Source organism: Exserohilum turcica (genome assembly GCF_000359705.1).
Source record: "Exserohilum turcica Et28A unplaced genomic scaffold SETTUscaffold_11, whole genome shotgun sequence".
NCBI lineage: Eukaryota > Fungi > Ascomycota > Dothideomycetes > Pleosporales > Pleosporaceae > Exserohilum > Exserohilum turcicum.
Window position 1 is genome coordinate 619,475 of NW_007359926.1, and position 12,351 is coordinate 631,825.

Here is a 12,351-nt window from a genome sequence, read left to right on the forward strand (position 1 = left end):
GAACGCCTTCTCCCATCCTGGCCCACTTATCCTTCCTTGGCGGGAGAACGGCNCTTGGCGGGAGAACGCATCACGTGACCCCAAGCCCCGCGATGATCATTACCTTCTGACGTGGACGTGGTTGGCCTTCAACCTCGTCGTTCCCCGTCAAGGAGAGAATCCTTCTTGTTACTTGTAACAATAGATAATTGTATTTTATCTCTACCTAGGCGTTGGCAAGCTGCAGTAGAAGCTAAGGGCTGGTACACTAAATATTAGCTTCTATTCTTAGCGAGAAATAAATATACTCTAAAAAATCAGACTCTTCTATATATCACGTGATCTAACTAGTAAAGGTATACTATAACAGTCAGAGCTTAGAGATTAAAGATAGATCTATAATATATATTAGACTTAGACCTTTTTATATAAAAACAATAGAGTAATCTAGATATTTAGTTTAGATTTATTCAAGCTTCTAGTTTGGGGATTTTTGTTCGCTCAGGGCTGCTGACTAAGCAGATAGTGGGTCCACTATGCCAAACTAGGAGATCTTGGCTTTCTAGATCTGCAATCCGTTTATTTTTAGCTATTTTTTCCAGCTATATATTAAAGTTTTAAAATAACAACTTTTTGAGTGACGTTTTTTTCGTGTCACCCCTCTGTACTTAGGCAGCAAGCCAAGAGTAGGCGGCCAGCCATTAAGGAGCTGTTGTTCCCCAACGGGCAGGTGGCTGCTGGGAATATCTTGATCCTGTAGGAGCCGCCGCGGAACGATCGAAGGAAGCTTGGTTAGCGCACCCGCATGCCTGTACCCGCCCATGGGAAAGAATAGCTGCATAAGTTTTTAGGTCGAACGCCACAGTGTAAGAATGAAATAAATAAGCTAACTTGATTGAGTCATGCGGAATGTAGCCTAGACAGTTGGTTGGGCGTCCCTCTTTTGCATGCCCTTTGCTAGGCTGCTGCGATGCAACACTTCGCTTGTCTGCAAATACGATCACAGGGCCAATTTTCGCCACTTAGGGTGCCTAATGACGTAGTCTTCCTATAGTAGATAAGACTTGAGCGAACTTGGAATCCTAACTCACAACAGCCAACCTCCAGACTCCTGTTCCACAGCTTCTAGTACAGCACAACGACAAAGATTACCCGAGTCACTCCAGCATGTCTAACCAAGCGCAGCCAACCCCACAAGAGCCTTCGGAGATGCCTCCGCCTTCAGCCGGTGACGAACTGCCAGGTCCTATTGTGGGTTCAGGAGAGCCAGACCGCATGGTGTACAAGGATGATGAAGGAGTCGAACACAGCATCCGCATACCTATCGGGCAGTTTCAAACAGCTTGTCAATATTATATTGACAAGGATTGGGAGGCTCTCGGGCGATTTCCTCCATGGAGTAGGTAGCATTACCATATGTGCTGACTGTGCTAATATGCTCTGTACCAGCCGAGACGTCGGAACAGCCTCAAGGGGAAAGCGGCATGGGGGGAGGGCAACAGTGAAGCAAGAGCAGACTCGTCTCATGGGCCTCAGGAGGGTTAAATGCCAAGTCTTGGAATGCAGACTCGAGGAGAGGGGTCGGAGTGAAGGACTTCACCGCAGGCTAGCGGGATACTTGTGAAGTTATAAAGGCATCGTCTGTCGCTCTCACAGAATCATCACTCTTCACCATCTTTACATCCTCGCACTTTTCCGCACCATCATTGAACCAATATGCAGTTTATCAGCACTCTTGTTGCCATAGCATGCATGGCTACAGCCTGCAGCGCCATCGACCTCAACCTCTGGAATTCCGGTGGATGCAGGGGAGCGAAAGTGATGTGCTCTAACCCTGGCTACGCCTTCTGCTGTACTGGCGGTGCGCCTTTCTGTGTAAGCGGCAACTGCGACAACTGCGTCGTAGGAAACGACATCTACACCTTCAACAGAGCTGGCTGCACCGGGAATTCCTTTGGCTCCTGCAGAGCTGCCGTTGGTAATGGTTGCTGTCTTTCCGCCGGAGGCGGCAACACTTGTGCCATTGTTGCGTACGTAGGCAACGCCCGCGTGGCAGAGGTAGCCCCAGAGGAATGCGAGGTTTCCGTACGCCCAAACAAGATGGTTTACACCAGTACCAACGGCACAGAGCGTACCATTCATCTTCCAACCGGAACCTTTGAAACCGCTGCCCAGCTTGTTGTCGATGAGGATTGGGCCGCATTGGACGAATTCCCGGAGTGGGGTAAGTTTGTATACATCATGTTTGGGTTACAGCCTGCTGACAAGTGCAAAAGCTGGCCAGCAATACACTGAGAGCGATATGACCCGCAAGACCAAGAAGGCAAAATAAGCTGATGGGCCTGGGTATGAAAATTTAAAGTATGGAGGGAGCGAGAGTAGAGGAGCAGCGTGAGTGGGGAGATCAGACGTTGAAATCGATTGGATACAGTTACTCGCTCTAGTCGCTCACTTACGGTGTTTGTTTTGGTCTACACACTGTATTATTCAGTCGTTACACGGGCTATGAGAAAACTTGGTAGAGAGATTAGATTGTCTGATAATAAATTTTATCTACCATGCATGTCAATATGTAGTTGAATCAATTATGAGGCTCTGTGCAAGGCTTGCTTGAATTTCCATAGTCGTACTTGACTTGCTTTTTTACCTTATCTATTCTTATTCAACGTACGTGGTACTTAAAGTGCTTGGAGTTCATTACAAAGTGAAAGCTTTCTCTTCTTTCCATCTCTTAGGAGTAAACCTCTAATAAATACCCTTAAATGTTTCAACAAAAAAAGAAATAGTCCTTTTCATTTTTCTACTAGTAAAAATAGAGGAAGAGTCCACAGATTCTTGTCCCCTGCCAGGTGTACACCCACTATAGCACGCCAGCAAAAAGAATTTTTTTTAAACCGTCGTTGACAAGATTCGAACTTGCGCGCCCGAAGGCATATGATTACTGAATAAATGAGTTATTCGAGTCATACCCATTAACCACTCTGGCACAACGACTATTGGTTGTTGTTCGATTGATCAGGCAATTTTTGAGAATTTCTTGAAGTCGGATATTTCAATCATCTGCGAGCTATGGAAGGAGAGGCGTAATAGGCATTTCCTATAACACTAATAATGCAAGTATATGTCATTGAAGGTTAGGGAAACCAGCGATACTCATACAAAGAAAAACCAGCTATGTCATCATCATGGTACGCTCCGTGCGGATTATGACTTGAAGACTAGGATACGGGTTATAGATATTGTGTAACAGATCATTACGAACCTACCATGCCCTATTCTATACGCTGCCCATATCCCTTTATCTGCGAAGTAATAGTATTGCAAGCTTCGTAGCAGCATCTATAGTGCCAGTGCCAGTGCCAGCTCTAAAAAAGTAGCCACCTCGCGATCATTATTCTATGTCTTCCTCGAAAGAGTTCCGATAGTTTTGCTATGCAGAAAAACCACTAGACACATAGTATCACTACCAGAATACACCTTGAGAAGAGACTGCATGTGTCTGAAATCAATATCTCAATCTCGCTTCCAGCATATCCTAAGCGAACTGCTAACTCTTTACGCTCGTCTTCAAAGTTTTCAACATACCCACCCCCCCCAAGAAAATTGAGCTCGAACTCGCATACTAGGCTCGCACATGTAATTTTGACATGTGTACTTGGAGAAAAATGCTTTGGGGCTCTCACCCAGGCTTGAGAACGCAACTATACGTAGCTATCGTTCTGATTTCCTCGCTACACAACCCCGCGAGCAGCGCATCAAACGTGTTATATTTTCGTGCATTACATGCGTAAAAAATATACTTAAAACGCAGGATAAAATACGCATGGACAGCAGTATAATGAATCATTTATTTCGCAATAAAGTGAGGAACATACTACGGCTACGGTACTGACTAATTCACCCGTACTAGCACCGTCATGTGCTGCGGCCCCACACTAGCGCAATTACGGCCCGTAGTGCGCGCTAGCAAAAACGACGCGTTCCTGATTCAAGCAACACAGGAAACCCCTCTCTTCCCCAAAACCACTGAGACATTTTTTTGGGCGAAATTTCCTCAGCGTTGTCCCGAGGGCCGAGTGAAGAGATGGGGAAGCGGGATTTGCCACTGATGGGCTGGGCTGGGGGGAAGACGGAATGGAAAATGCACAGCCGTGACAGTGGCAGAGAGCACGAGATATATGGGTTTTCACGGTGGTTGGCGTAGGGGAAGATGTAGAGAGGCAAAACTCAAGTCAAGCCGGGAGAAGACTTTCTAGACCAGTGCAATCATGATATCGAGTGTAGAAAAGCTCGTACAACACCCAGGTACCGCACTGTTCATGCAAAACAACAGATCCATACATTACACCCACCGGCTATGAGCAATATCCAAACTCTCAATCGCCATGCCAACACGGGGGCTAGTACCAAAGACCGCAGTAACGGTTGTACTACCTCCACGAGCATTTTTACTTCTCACCTTCCCAATCCCGCCCAAGTCCAGTGTCACATGCCAGGCTTCGAAGCCGAATCAAAGGGCGAACCCCCAACTTGTTCTGGCAATACAGGCTATGCCTCTCGGGCCTTTTTTTGCATGTACAATCTAATAGAGGCCCTTTCGGGAACGCCGGTGGTGGGTCTGTGAAACATTCACTTGCCAATTTAGGCAGTGCAATGCATCATGGCAATTGTCACGTTAGGTAGCGTTGTGACCGGAAGAAGGCAAATTGAAAGTCCTCAAAGGACAAGCAAGACTAATGGAAAAGAGAGAAAAAGCATGTGATATTTAAAGTCTAATGTAGAAAGTAAGATGGTCTCATGTCGATAATTTACAAGCCCAGTTCCACCATGGTCATCTCAGCATACTTGGCCACGGCGGCCTCCGATCCGACGCTCGTTCCCACTCCGACATCTACCGGTGGTTGACCAAAATAAGCCGCAATCGCTTCGTGCCACGGCGTTGATAGCGAAGATAACGGAGCCCTCTCGGTCTCATCTCTGCATGAAACCACATAGTTTGTTCCTTATTATTTTTTTTCTCTAAACAGCCGCACGCTAGCAATAGGCTGATGGTAGTCAGTGAGATTTTGCTAGCGCATAGTATCTTACCGGTTAGTCTCTTGCAATTTTTTCTCGTGTGTGTGCTTATGCCTGCGGTTGAATGCACGGGTCTGAGGTAAGCCCTGCGGGCGTTCGAATTAGCCGTCCGAGTATAAGTATCAATCATGGGCCCCGGCGCGCTGACATATGACCTCTGGATAACTTCGAAACCTGCTGTGCCGACTGAAATACGCTGCTTGGGAGGAATACCGCATCGATACTGTCACCCGCTACTGGACCCGCCATCCGGACTTCTCGCCAGCCATGTTCGTCGAATACCGTATACGTACTTCTCTCAACCCGACCTGGACTCCGTTGCAACATCGATTACTTTCCGTGATTCCTGATACACATTCACCATGATCGAGACCCGTTTTAACGTACTACCATGAATCTGATCGCGATCTGGACGTCGACACCGAAACATTGATCAAACGCCGAAGGACATCTCAATTCCAGCAATGTGATGCCGACTCTTGGACTAACGTATACGAACAACCGTACGCTCCGCCACTATATTTTCTCCATAGATCAAGCAGGAGGTGGTTTGTTGGTTGCTGGTGGTTGCTGGGGCTGTGGGAGAAAGAGCAGGTTTTCGGGAAAGAGGTGGAGACTGCGATCAGCATAGGCGTGACTTGGGGACACTGGGCGTTCACTGGAGGACAGCAAGAGAGGGGGCTTGAAGGATTGCTAGGAATGGCAGGCAGGTACTTCAGGATATCCATACGCTATACGCTATTCGCCTAATCCTGGTCGTTTGGTCCTACTCCAGCCCGGCTCCGGGTACTCTTACTGGCTCTGCGCAATCCACCGTTCACGTCAACCCGGGTATACGATTGAAGGAACGGCATTGGATGAAAAATTACCTATTGTACTCACTACCGGATGGATCTCGGACCCGATTGGAGCGAAAAAAAAGAGGTCATGTGAGTGCGGCTGGGACAAGCCCCGTGGATCACGATGCAAGAGAAGGGGTCATGGACAGGGACTTACCCACCCCCACCGAACCTGCAAGCATCAGGGATATCCATCATGCACGGGCGGAACCCCCTGTATAACCCCCATACGCCTTTTACGCAAACCAAATATGACTCCCGAGACTGAGCGAAGGGCTTCCAGGACGTTGGAATAAAGTTCACAACGACAACGGAAACCGGCTCGGTTATCTCCAACGAGGATGGGCAGCTCTCGGCCTGTGCTAAAATAACGGAAACGCCATGTCTGGGAGGCGTGCCACAGATCACATTAGCCTAACCGTTCTGTCGGTGTGTTCTTGCCCGAACTTGTGGCGGCAACTGACCAAAGACGCCCGAACAGACGTCGTTCTGCAGGCGCCACATGGTGGAGATACCCTGAACCTTGACACTGGCTAACTCGTCTTGTCATCCAACAGCCCGGGGTGCGTAGAGTTCAGCTACTACGAGTCAGTAGCCAAGGCGGACGCCACAGGAAGCCTAGAACTGTGAGCAAGCAGAAATTGCACGAATCGTAGCTAGCATCAAGCAGAGAACATGAAACTCATTGAACAGGCGATATGATTGTACTAAATACCACCAGTGACTATTTTAGGGACCAGACTCCGTTTTCTTGGATAATATCAATGGGACGGTTCTCGTCTAGCGATCTCCGGCCGGCTTCTAGAATGGCTGTTGTCGCAATGGTGTTCTTCAGCGTTGGTAGTGGTCGCGCATCTAACTGGTCGAGTGTGACTTCACCCGCATTGAGCTTGTTGACGGCATCAATGAACTTTTCAAAGGAAATGTAGCCGTAGCCAATCTGGCCCGCAAAGTTGCCCTCCTCGTCAGGGGCATACTTCATGTAGAAACTGCGCTTGGTCAGCACGCGAATCGATTGGTTACCGTACGCGCTTCAACTTACGGGTTGTACCATAGCAGGCCAGTCTCGTCGTCAGTAACGTCGTAGCCTCGCTTGGCCTGGTTGACGCGAATCTCTCCGGTCGAGGCCATATAATGGAAATATTGATTCGAGTGTACACCAGCCTTTTGTGGTGCTGCCCAGCCAGCTGTGTAGACACCGGTTGCGACTTTGCTCGGGTCATCCTTCTTCACCCAATTGGTGAGCAGTGTGATGGTGTCCTCGGTTGCGGGATCGCAGCCCAGGCCAGTAGCTATTCCTTTGGCCGCGCTGGCCATGACACGCACTGGCTTCCAGTCAGGAACCATGGACTCGTTGATATCGATGTGGTGGGAGTTGAGGTAGTAGGAGATGTCGGAATCAACACCAGCCCATGCTTTGAAGGTCTCTAGCTGGCTCCTAGTGGCTTGGTCAGTTTTGACTCGTAGTCGACATCCGAAAACGCTTACTTTGGCTGGCTCATGTACGAATAAAAGTAGTTAAAGTCGCCCAGTTTCTGTGCCCTGAAGCGCGCATCCGCGTAGGCAGGATCATATCGCTTGTGGTGCTCAATGTAGACAAAGACGTTGTGCTTCTTTGCCTCCTCGAGCAGTTTCTGATGATGTTCCAGCAGCTTTACGGCGGGCTTTGTGATTAGAACGTGTATTCCACGCTCAATGGCGTACAGGGCAATGGGGTAGTGGGTAGTGTCGGGCGTGAAAATGGTGACTATGCCGCGTCAGTGGAGGTTGTCAAGCAAAATGGGCCCAGACTCACTGGCACTGCCTTTGGGGAGCGCGTCAATTGCCGTCTTGTAGGCATTGGGGTCCGTCTTCCCTTCCTTTGGGAACTCTTCAAATGAAACATCCAAATTGTTGTAGGCCTCGGAAACGTTCTTCTGGAGATGGTCGCCTGGGCACAATCAGCACCCTGGCTAGTGTGAGGTAATATGCAACTCACGGATGGCGGGGAATTTGCCACCGGATGTGCCCACCATGGACAGTTTGCCTACTTTGCCGCGTCGTCGGAGGTCGAATAGGGTCAAGCCCACCACGCCGACCTTTTTGTCAGACTTTGAGGCGCCGCCTCCGACGAATCCCGTCGTGTACTCTCCCGTACCGACCTAGACGATGCATTCAGCCACGGCGGTGGTTTAATTTGGCGCAGAGACAATGTGCTCGCCAGGGAGGGGTAAGCATACCATGAGAACTTCTACCGGCGCCATTGTGAATGTCCGAGGGGGTCAGCAAATGGGGGCAGACGGGGCAATTAGGGGGGAATGCGTCAGCAGCAGAGCCAGAGGTTTCCAGGATGCGACGAGGACGAGAGACACTCCGAGGGCTTAATTTGAAGGCAGTGCCCCAGGTCAATACCCGAGCTGGCGTCGTCGGCGTCTGAATGCTTGTCGATAACGACGGAGAATATATGACCCGGCGACGCGACGAGGGGCAGGGCACGAGGGGCATACGCGTTTCTACCGGCAACCGCGGCCGGATGACGTTAGCATTTAGGGTACATGAAGGCGGGGGTGGGCGTGGGCGTGGGGGATCGATGCACACCCTCCGCCTGCATGCAGACGCATTTCTTTGCCGTCCGCTGTCTTTCTTTTCTTCTCCGGCGTCGAGGAGAGCTGGGGGCGGCTGCGTGTCCGTTTGCAGGCGGGCAGTCTGGCAGTCTGGCAGCGGCATGTGTGTACAAGTACTGTCGACTGTGCATGTCGGCGGAGGGGCGTGGTGAACATGCCCCAGGCCCAAGCGTGTGTGGTTGCCATTGGCCCGCGGCTGATTGGTGGAAGAACCCCGCCAGTCGGCCCAAGCAGCACAACAGTCGTGGGCAGCGTCACAGACTTGGACATGCCACCTTGCAACCCCCCAGCTGCAGCGTCGTCCATCTGACAAGCCGCCGACTTTAGTCACGACTATACAAATGGCCGCACTCTATTCCGCCCTTCGCGCATGTGTAGCCCGAAGTCGTCAGATGGCCCACCTTGCTGGCCCCGAGAGTTTGCTCTAGCCCTCGATGCTACCCTCCTTGGCGAATCACAGATGGGCAGGCGATACAACATCGACAACGATGCCGTGGCTAGCCTCTCTCCGACTTGGCTCCTCTGGCCTACATTGCGCCGACTGCCTCCCTGTCGCTCTTCTATTAAAGCTGACCAGACCCGGACTTGGGCTGGTGCTGCTGCTGCTGGCTAACCCTTTCTCTCATCCAAGACCTGCATTCCTACCCGACAGTCTTCTCTCCATACACATCTCCATCTTGACCCCTTGGTCCCTTCAATCATGGCATCCAACGGCAACGGCGCCAATGGCCACAGCAAGGAGCGTACGCCCCTCCGGCCAGGCATCTACTCGCCCACCATGACTTTCTTCGACCCAGAGACCGAAGAGCTAGATATCCCCACTATCAAGAAGCATGCAGTACGGCTTGCTGAGGCTGGCCTGGTCGGTCTAGTCACAATGGGATCAAACGGAGAGGCTGTCCACCTATCACGAGCCGAGAAGACTGCAGTCACACGAGCAACGCGTGAGGCTCTTGACGAGGCTGGCTACCAAAATGTTCCCGTCATTGTCGGAGCATCCGAGCATGGCATCAAGCTCACCATTGAGCTGTGCAAGGAGGCCGAGGCCGCGGGCGGCGAGTACGTCCTCATTGTGCCGCCCAGCTACTACCGCTACGCCATCGACGAGGACGCCATCTACGAGTACTTTACCAAGGTTGCAGACGGCTCGCCACTCCCGATTCTCCTGTACAACTACCCCGGCGCTGTCGCTGGCATCGACATGGACAGCGACCTCATCATCAAGCTTGCCAAGCATCCCAACATTGTCGGAACCAAATTCACCTGCGGCAACACGGGCAAGCTCACTCGCGTTGCTCTTGCTACCAATGCCTGCAGCACTACGAGCAACGGTAGTGGCTACATGGCGTTTGGTGGTATGGCGGACTTTACCGCCCAGACAGCTGCTAGCGGTGGCTCGGGTATCATTGCTGGCGGCGCCAACGTCCTCCCCAAGACATGCGTCAAGGTCTGGAATCTCTGGGCAGAGGGCAAGTACAATGAAGCCCTTGAGCTACAGAAAGTACTAAGCAAAGGCGACTGGGTCCTGACCAAGTCGGCCATTCCCGGTACAAAGTCAGCCATTCAGTCATATTATGGCTACGGGGGTTACCCTCGCAAGCCGCTCAAGAGGCTGCCGCAAGAAAAGGTCGATGCGGTGGCACAGGGTATCAAGGAGGTCATGGAAGTGGAGAAGAGTCTGTAAACCGATGGCATAACCCGTTTGCAATTCATGCTCTTTGTTTGAACTACACTCTTCTCTTGGCGTGGCATTTGCAGGAGAGAGAGAGAGTGTGTGTGTGTGTGTGAGAAAGCGAGAGAGAAAGCAAGAGAAAAAGTACTAGTTTATTCGACATTTAACAATACCGGTGGCTGGTGTGTATGTACATAGTTGGCTGGTAATAGATATCCTCTTCTCCTTTGTCTCACCCGTCTGCATTCAAACACTTTTCTCTCTCTCTCTCTCTCTCTCTCTCTGAACCTAGCAGTAATGTACACGACCAACCCTGTTGCCATGTCATGTCACTGTCTCAATCGGAGTTTCTTCTGCCCACCCCCCTGTGATGCTTACCGCCTCAACCCGTTTTGAAACCAGCTAAGCCGTAGCCTCACGTCTCCCCCCTCCCTTCAGCTGGGGACCTTAGCGTGGGAAACGCCCAGACCTCTTTTTTTTTAAAAAAACCCCCCTTTACCGCAACTTGCATGTACGTGTACGTGCGTAGCTCTTTGTATTCCAGAGTGCCGGTGCAGCTGGGGCCCTGCACACATACATACTATACTAACTACGTACTGTAGCATTTCCACCATCCATGTCTGTGCCCGCGTCCGCGCTGCCCCCGCTTCCCTTCCCTTCCCCTCCCCTCGCCCTTCCCCTCCCCTCGCCCTTGCCCTTGTGCCACCGCCGCCGCCGCCGTCGCCACGTCCACAACAAGTCCACAGCAGTCCAGCCCCCCCCCCATTCCCACGCCCACGCCTCGCTGTTGTATATCCAAACGCACCCCACCACCCACCTAGCGTATCTCACATGATGCCTGGAAAAACCTGCACAACACAGCTATATTTTTTCCCCCTTCCCTTCTTACTCTACTTACCGCATGTCCTGTCGATCCGGCAAATTCCCTCTTTTTTTTTCTTCTTCTTCTTTGGTTGCCCATACGGACACTGCAGGCACGTCCTCTTGACAATAGGATTACCTGCATGGCCTACATACATACATACACACATACCAAACATACAAAGCGTAGCCTTTTCCAAAAAAAAAAGATAGTAGTAGTAGCCAGCTGATTCAGCCAGGTTATTTCGTTAGTCCGCTAGTCAGTTGGTTGGTTGGTTAGTTGGTTAGATCTGTATTTGTTTAGTTTGTTAGTCATCTTGTTCATGTGGTGTGTTGAGTTGTGAAAAGGCCGGATACTTACTTACCTCCCTGTCCAATAGGGAGAACCAAAAAAAGGGGTGGGTCCTTTGCTAGAATAAAAGATCAATAGGTGTGTGTGTGTGTGTGTGTACAAGTATCGTGTCAAAGAGGAAAGAGAAGGAAAAAAAACACCCCCAGAAAAACTTACACATACGGATGGATGGATGGATGGACGGATGGATGGGGTTTAGACCAAGAGTTTACGGATCAGGGCCAAACAACGCTAGGAAAAAACCCCCACCCCCAACCTGTCTGTTCTGTTCTTGCATGCGGCAATAACCGTTGCCATTTCTTATTCTAACTCTTTTTTGGGGGCGTTGGTATGGAGTTTAAGGAAAGTGTAGCGAAAGGAAAAAAAAAAAAAGAGACCGGAGTTGCTCCCTTTTTTTTCCTTCCAAGTAGGTACAACTCACTACTTAGCACTACGTACTGGCACATGTAGTAGTGCTGGTGCTTGCTAAGTACTAGTAGTGCTTGTGCTGCCAAGTGTTGGTGCTGCCAAGTGCTGGTACTGGTGCTGGTACTGATCCGATGCCGATGCCGATGCCGATGCTGATGCTGATGCTGATGCTGATGCTGATGCTCCATGCTGATGCTGCGTGTGTGTGTGCGTGCGTGCGCGCAAAGGCGGGCGGGCGGACTAAGACGTCGGTTTCCCTTAATCAAAGAGAAGGAGAGCTTTTCTTCGCCCTGCCCTGCCCTGTCCTGTCATCATGACCCCCACTTGTCGTCGTCGTAGTCGTCGTCGTCTTTCGGCCCCCCGGCTGCATTTCCGCGCTTGGACTTTCCGCATGGCGTGTTGTCTGTGTCGGAGAGTCAGATGATGAGAATGCAGGTCATGATGAGATGACAGGACGGGTCGGCTTGCTTATTGTCTGTGTGATGATGTGTCTGTGGGTATCTGTGTCTGTGTCTGTTCGCAATGCCCTGCTCCCCCCTCTTCGATTCCCATCCTTCATTC

The 12,351-nt window shown here is 50.7% G+C and overlaps 3 protein-coding genes and 1 non-coding gene across 4 annotated transcripts; 2 read left to right on the forward strand and 2 right to left on the reverse strand.

Annotated features, from left to right (window-relative positions):
• The first annotated feature begins 1,071 nt into the window (after positions 1-1,071).
• SETTUDRAFT_167100 (uncharacterized protein) lies at positions 1,072-1,752 on the forward strand. Its single transcript, XM_008023866.1, has 2 exons — positions 1,072-1,378; positions 1,429-1,752. Exons 1-2 carry the CDS (start codon positions 1,147-1,149, stop codon positions 1,482-1,484), a joined length of 288 nt encoding a protein of 95 aa, XP_008022057.1. The 5' UTR covers positions 1,072-1,146; the 3' UTR covers positions 1,485-1,752.
• Positions 1,753-2,874: 1,122 nt separating this feature from the next.
• On the reverse strand, positions 2,875-2,973 carry SETTUDRAFT_t97. Its single transcript has one exon. It is a non-coding gene; the product is annotated as a tRNA-Ser (tRNA).
• A 3,617-nt stretch (positions 2,974-6,590) lies between these two features.
• On the reverse strand, positions 6,591-8,583 carry SETTUDRAFT_145731 (uncharacterized protein). Its single transcript, XM_008023867.1, has 6 exons — positions 8,114-8,583; positions 7,873-8,035; positions 7,690-7,824; positions 7,383-7,641; positions 6,937-7,332; positions 6,591-6,883 (listed from the first exon to the last, which is right to left on the reverse strand). Exons 1-6 carry the CDS (start codon positions 8,135-8,137, stop codon positions 6,619-6,621), a joined length of 1,242 nt encoding a protein of 413 aa, XP_008022058.1. The 5' UTR covers positions 8,138-8,583; the 3' UTR covers positions 6,591-6,618.
• Positions 8,584-8,884: 301 nt separating this feature from the next.
• SETTUDRAFT_145734 (uncharacterized protein) lies at positions 8,885-10,181 on the forward strand (the record flags this gene model as incomplete). The annotated part of the gene is made up of 1 exon (XM_008023868.1): positions 8,885-10,181. The coding sequence occupies exon 1, from the start codon at positions 9,198-9,200 to the stop codon at positions 10,179-10,181; it is 984 nt and encodes a 327-aa protein (XP_008022059.1). The 5' UTR covers positions 8,885-9,197.
• Between the last annotated feature and the right edge of the window lie 2,170 nt (positions 10,182-12,351).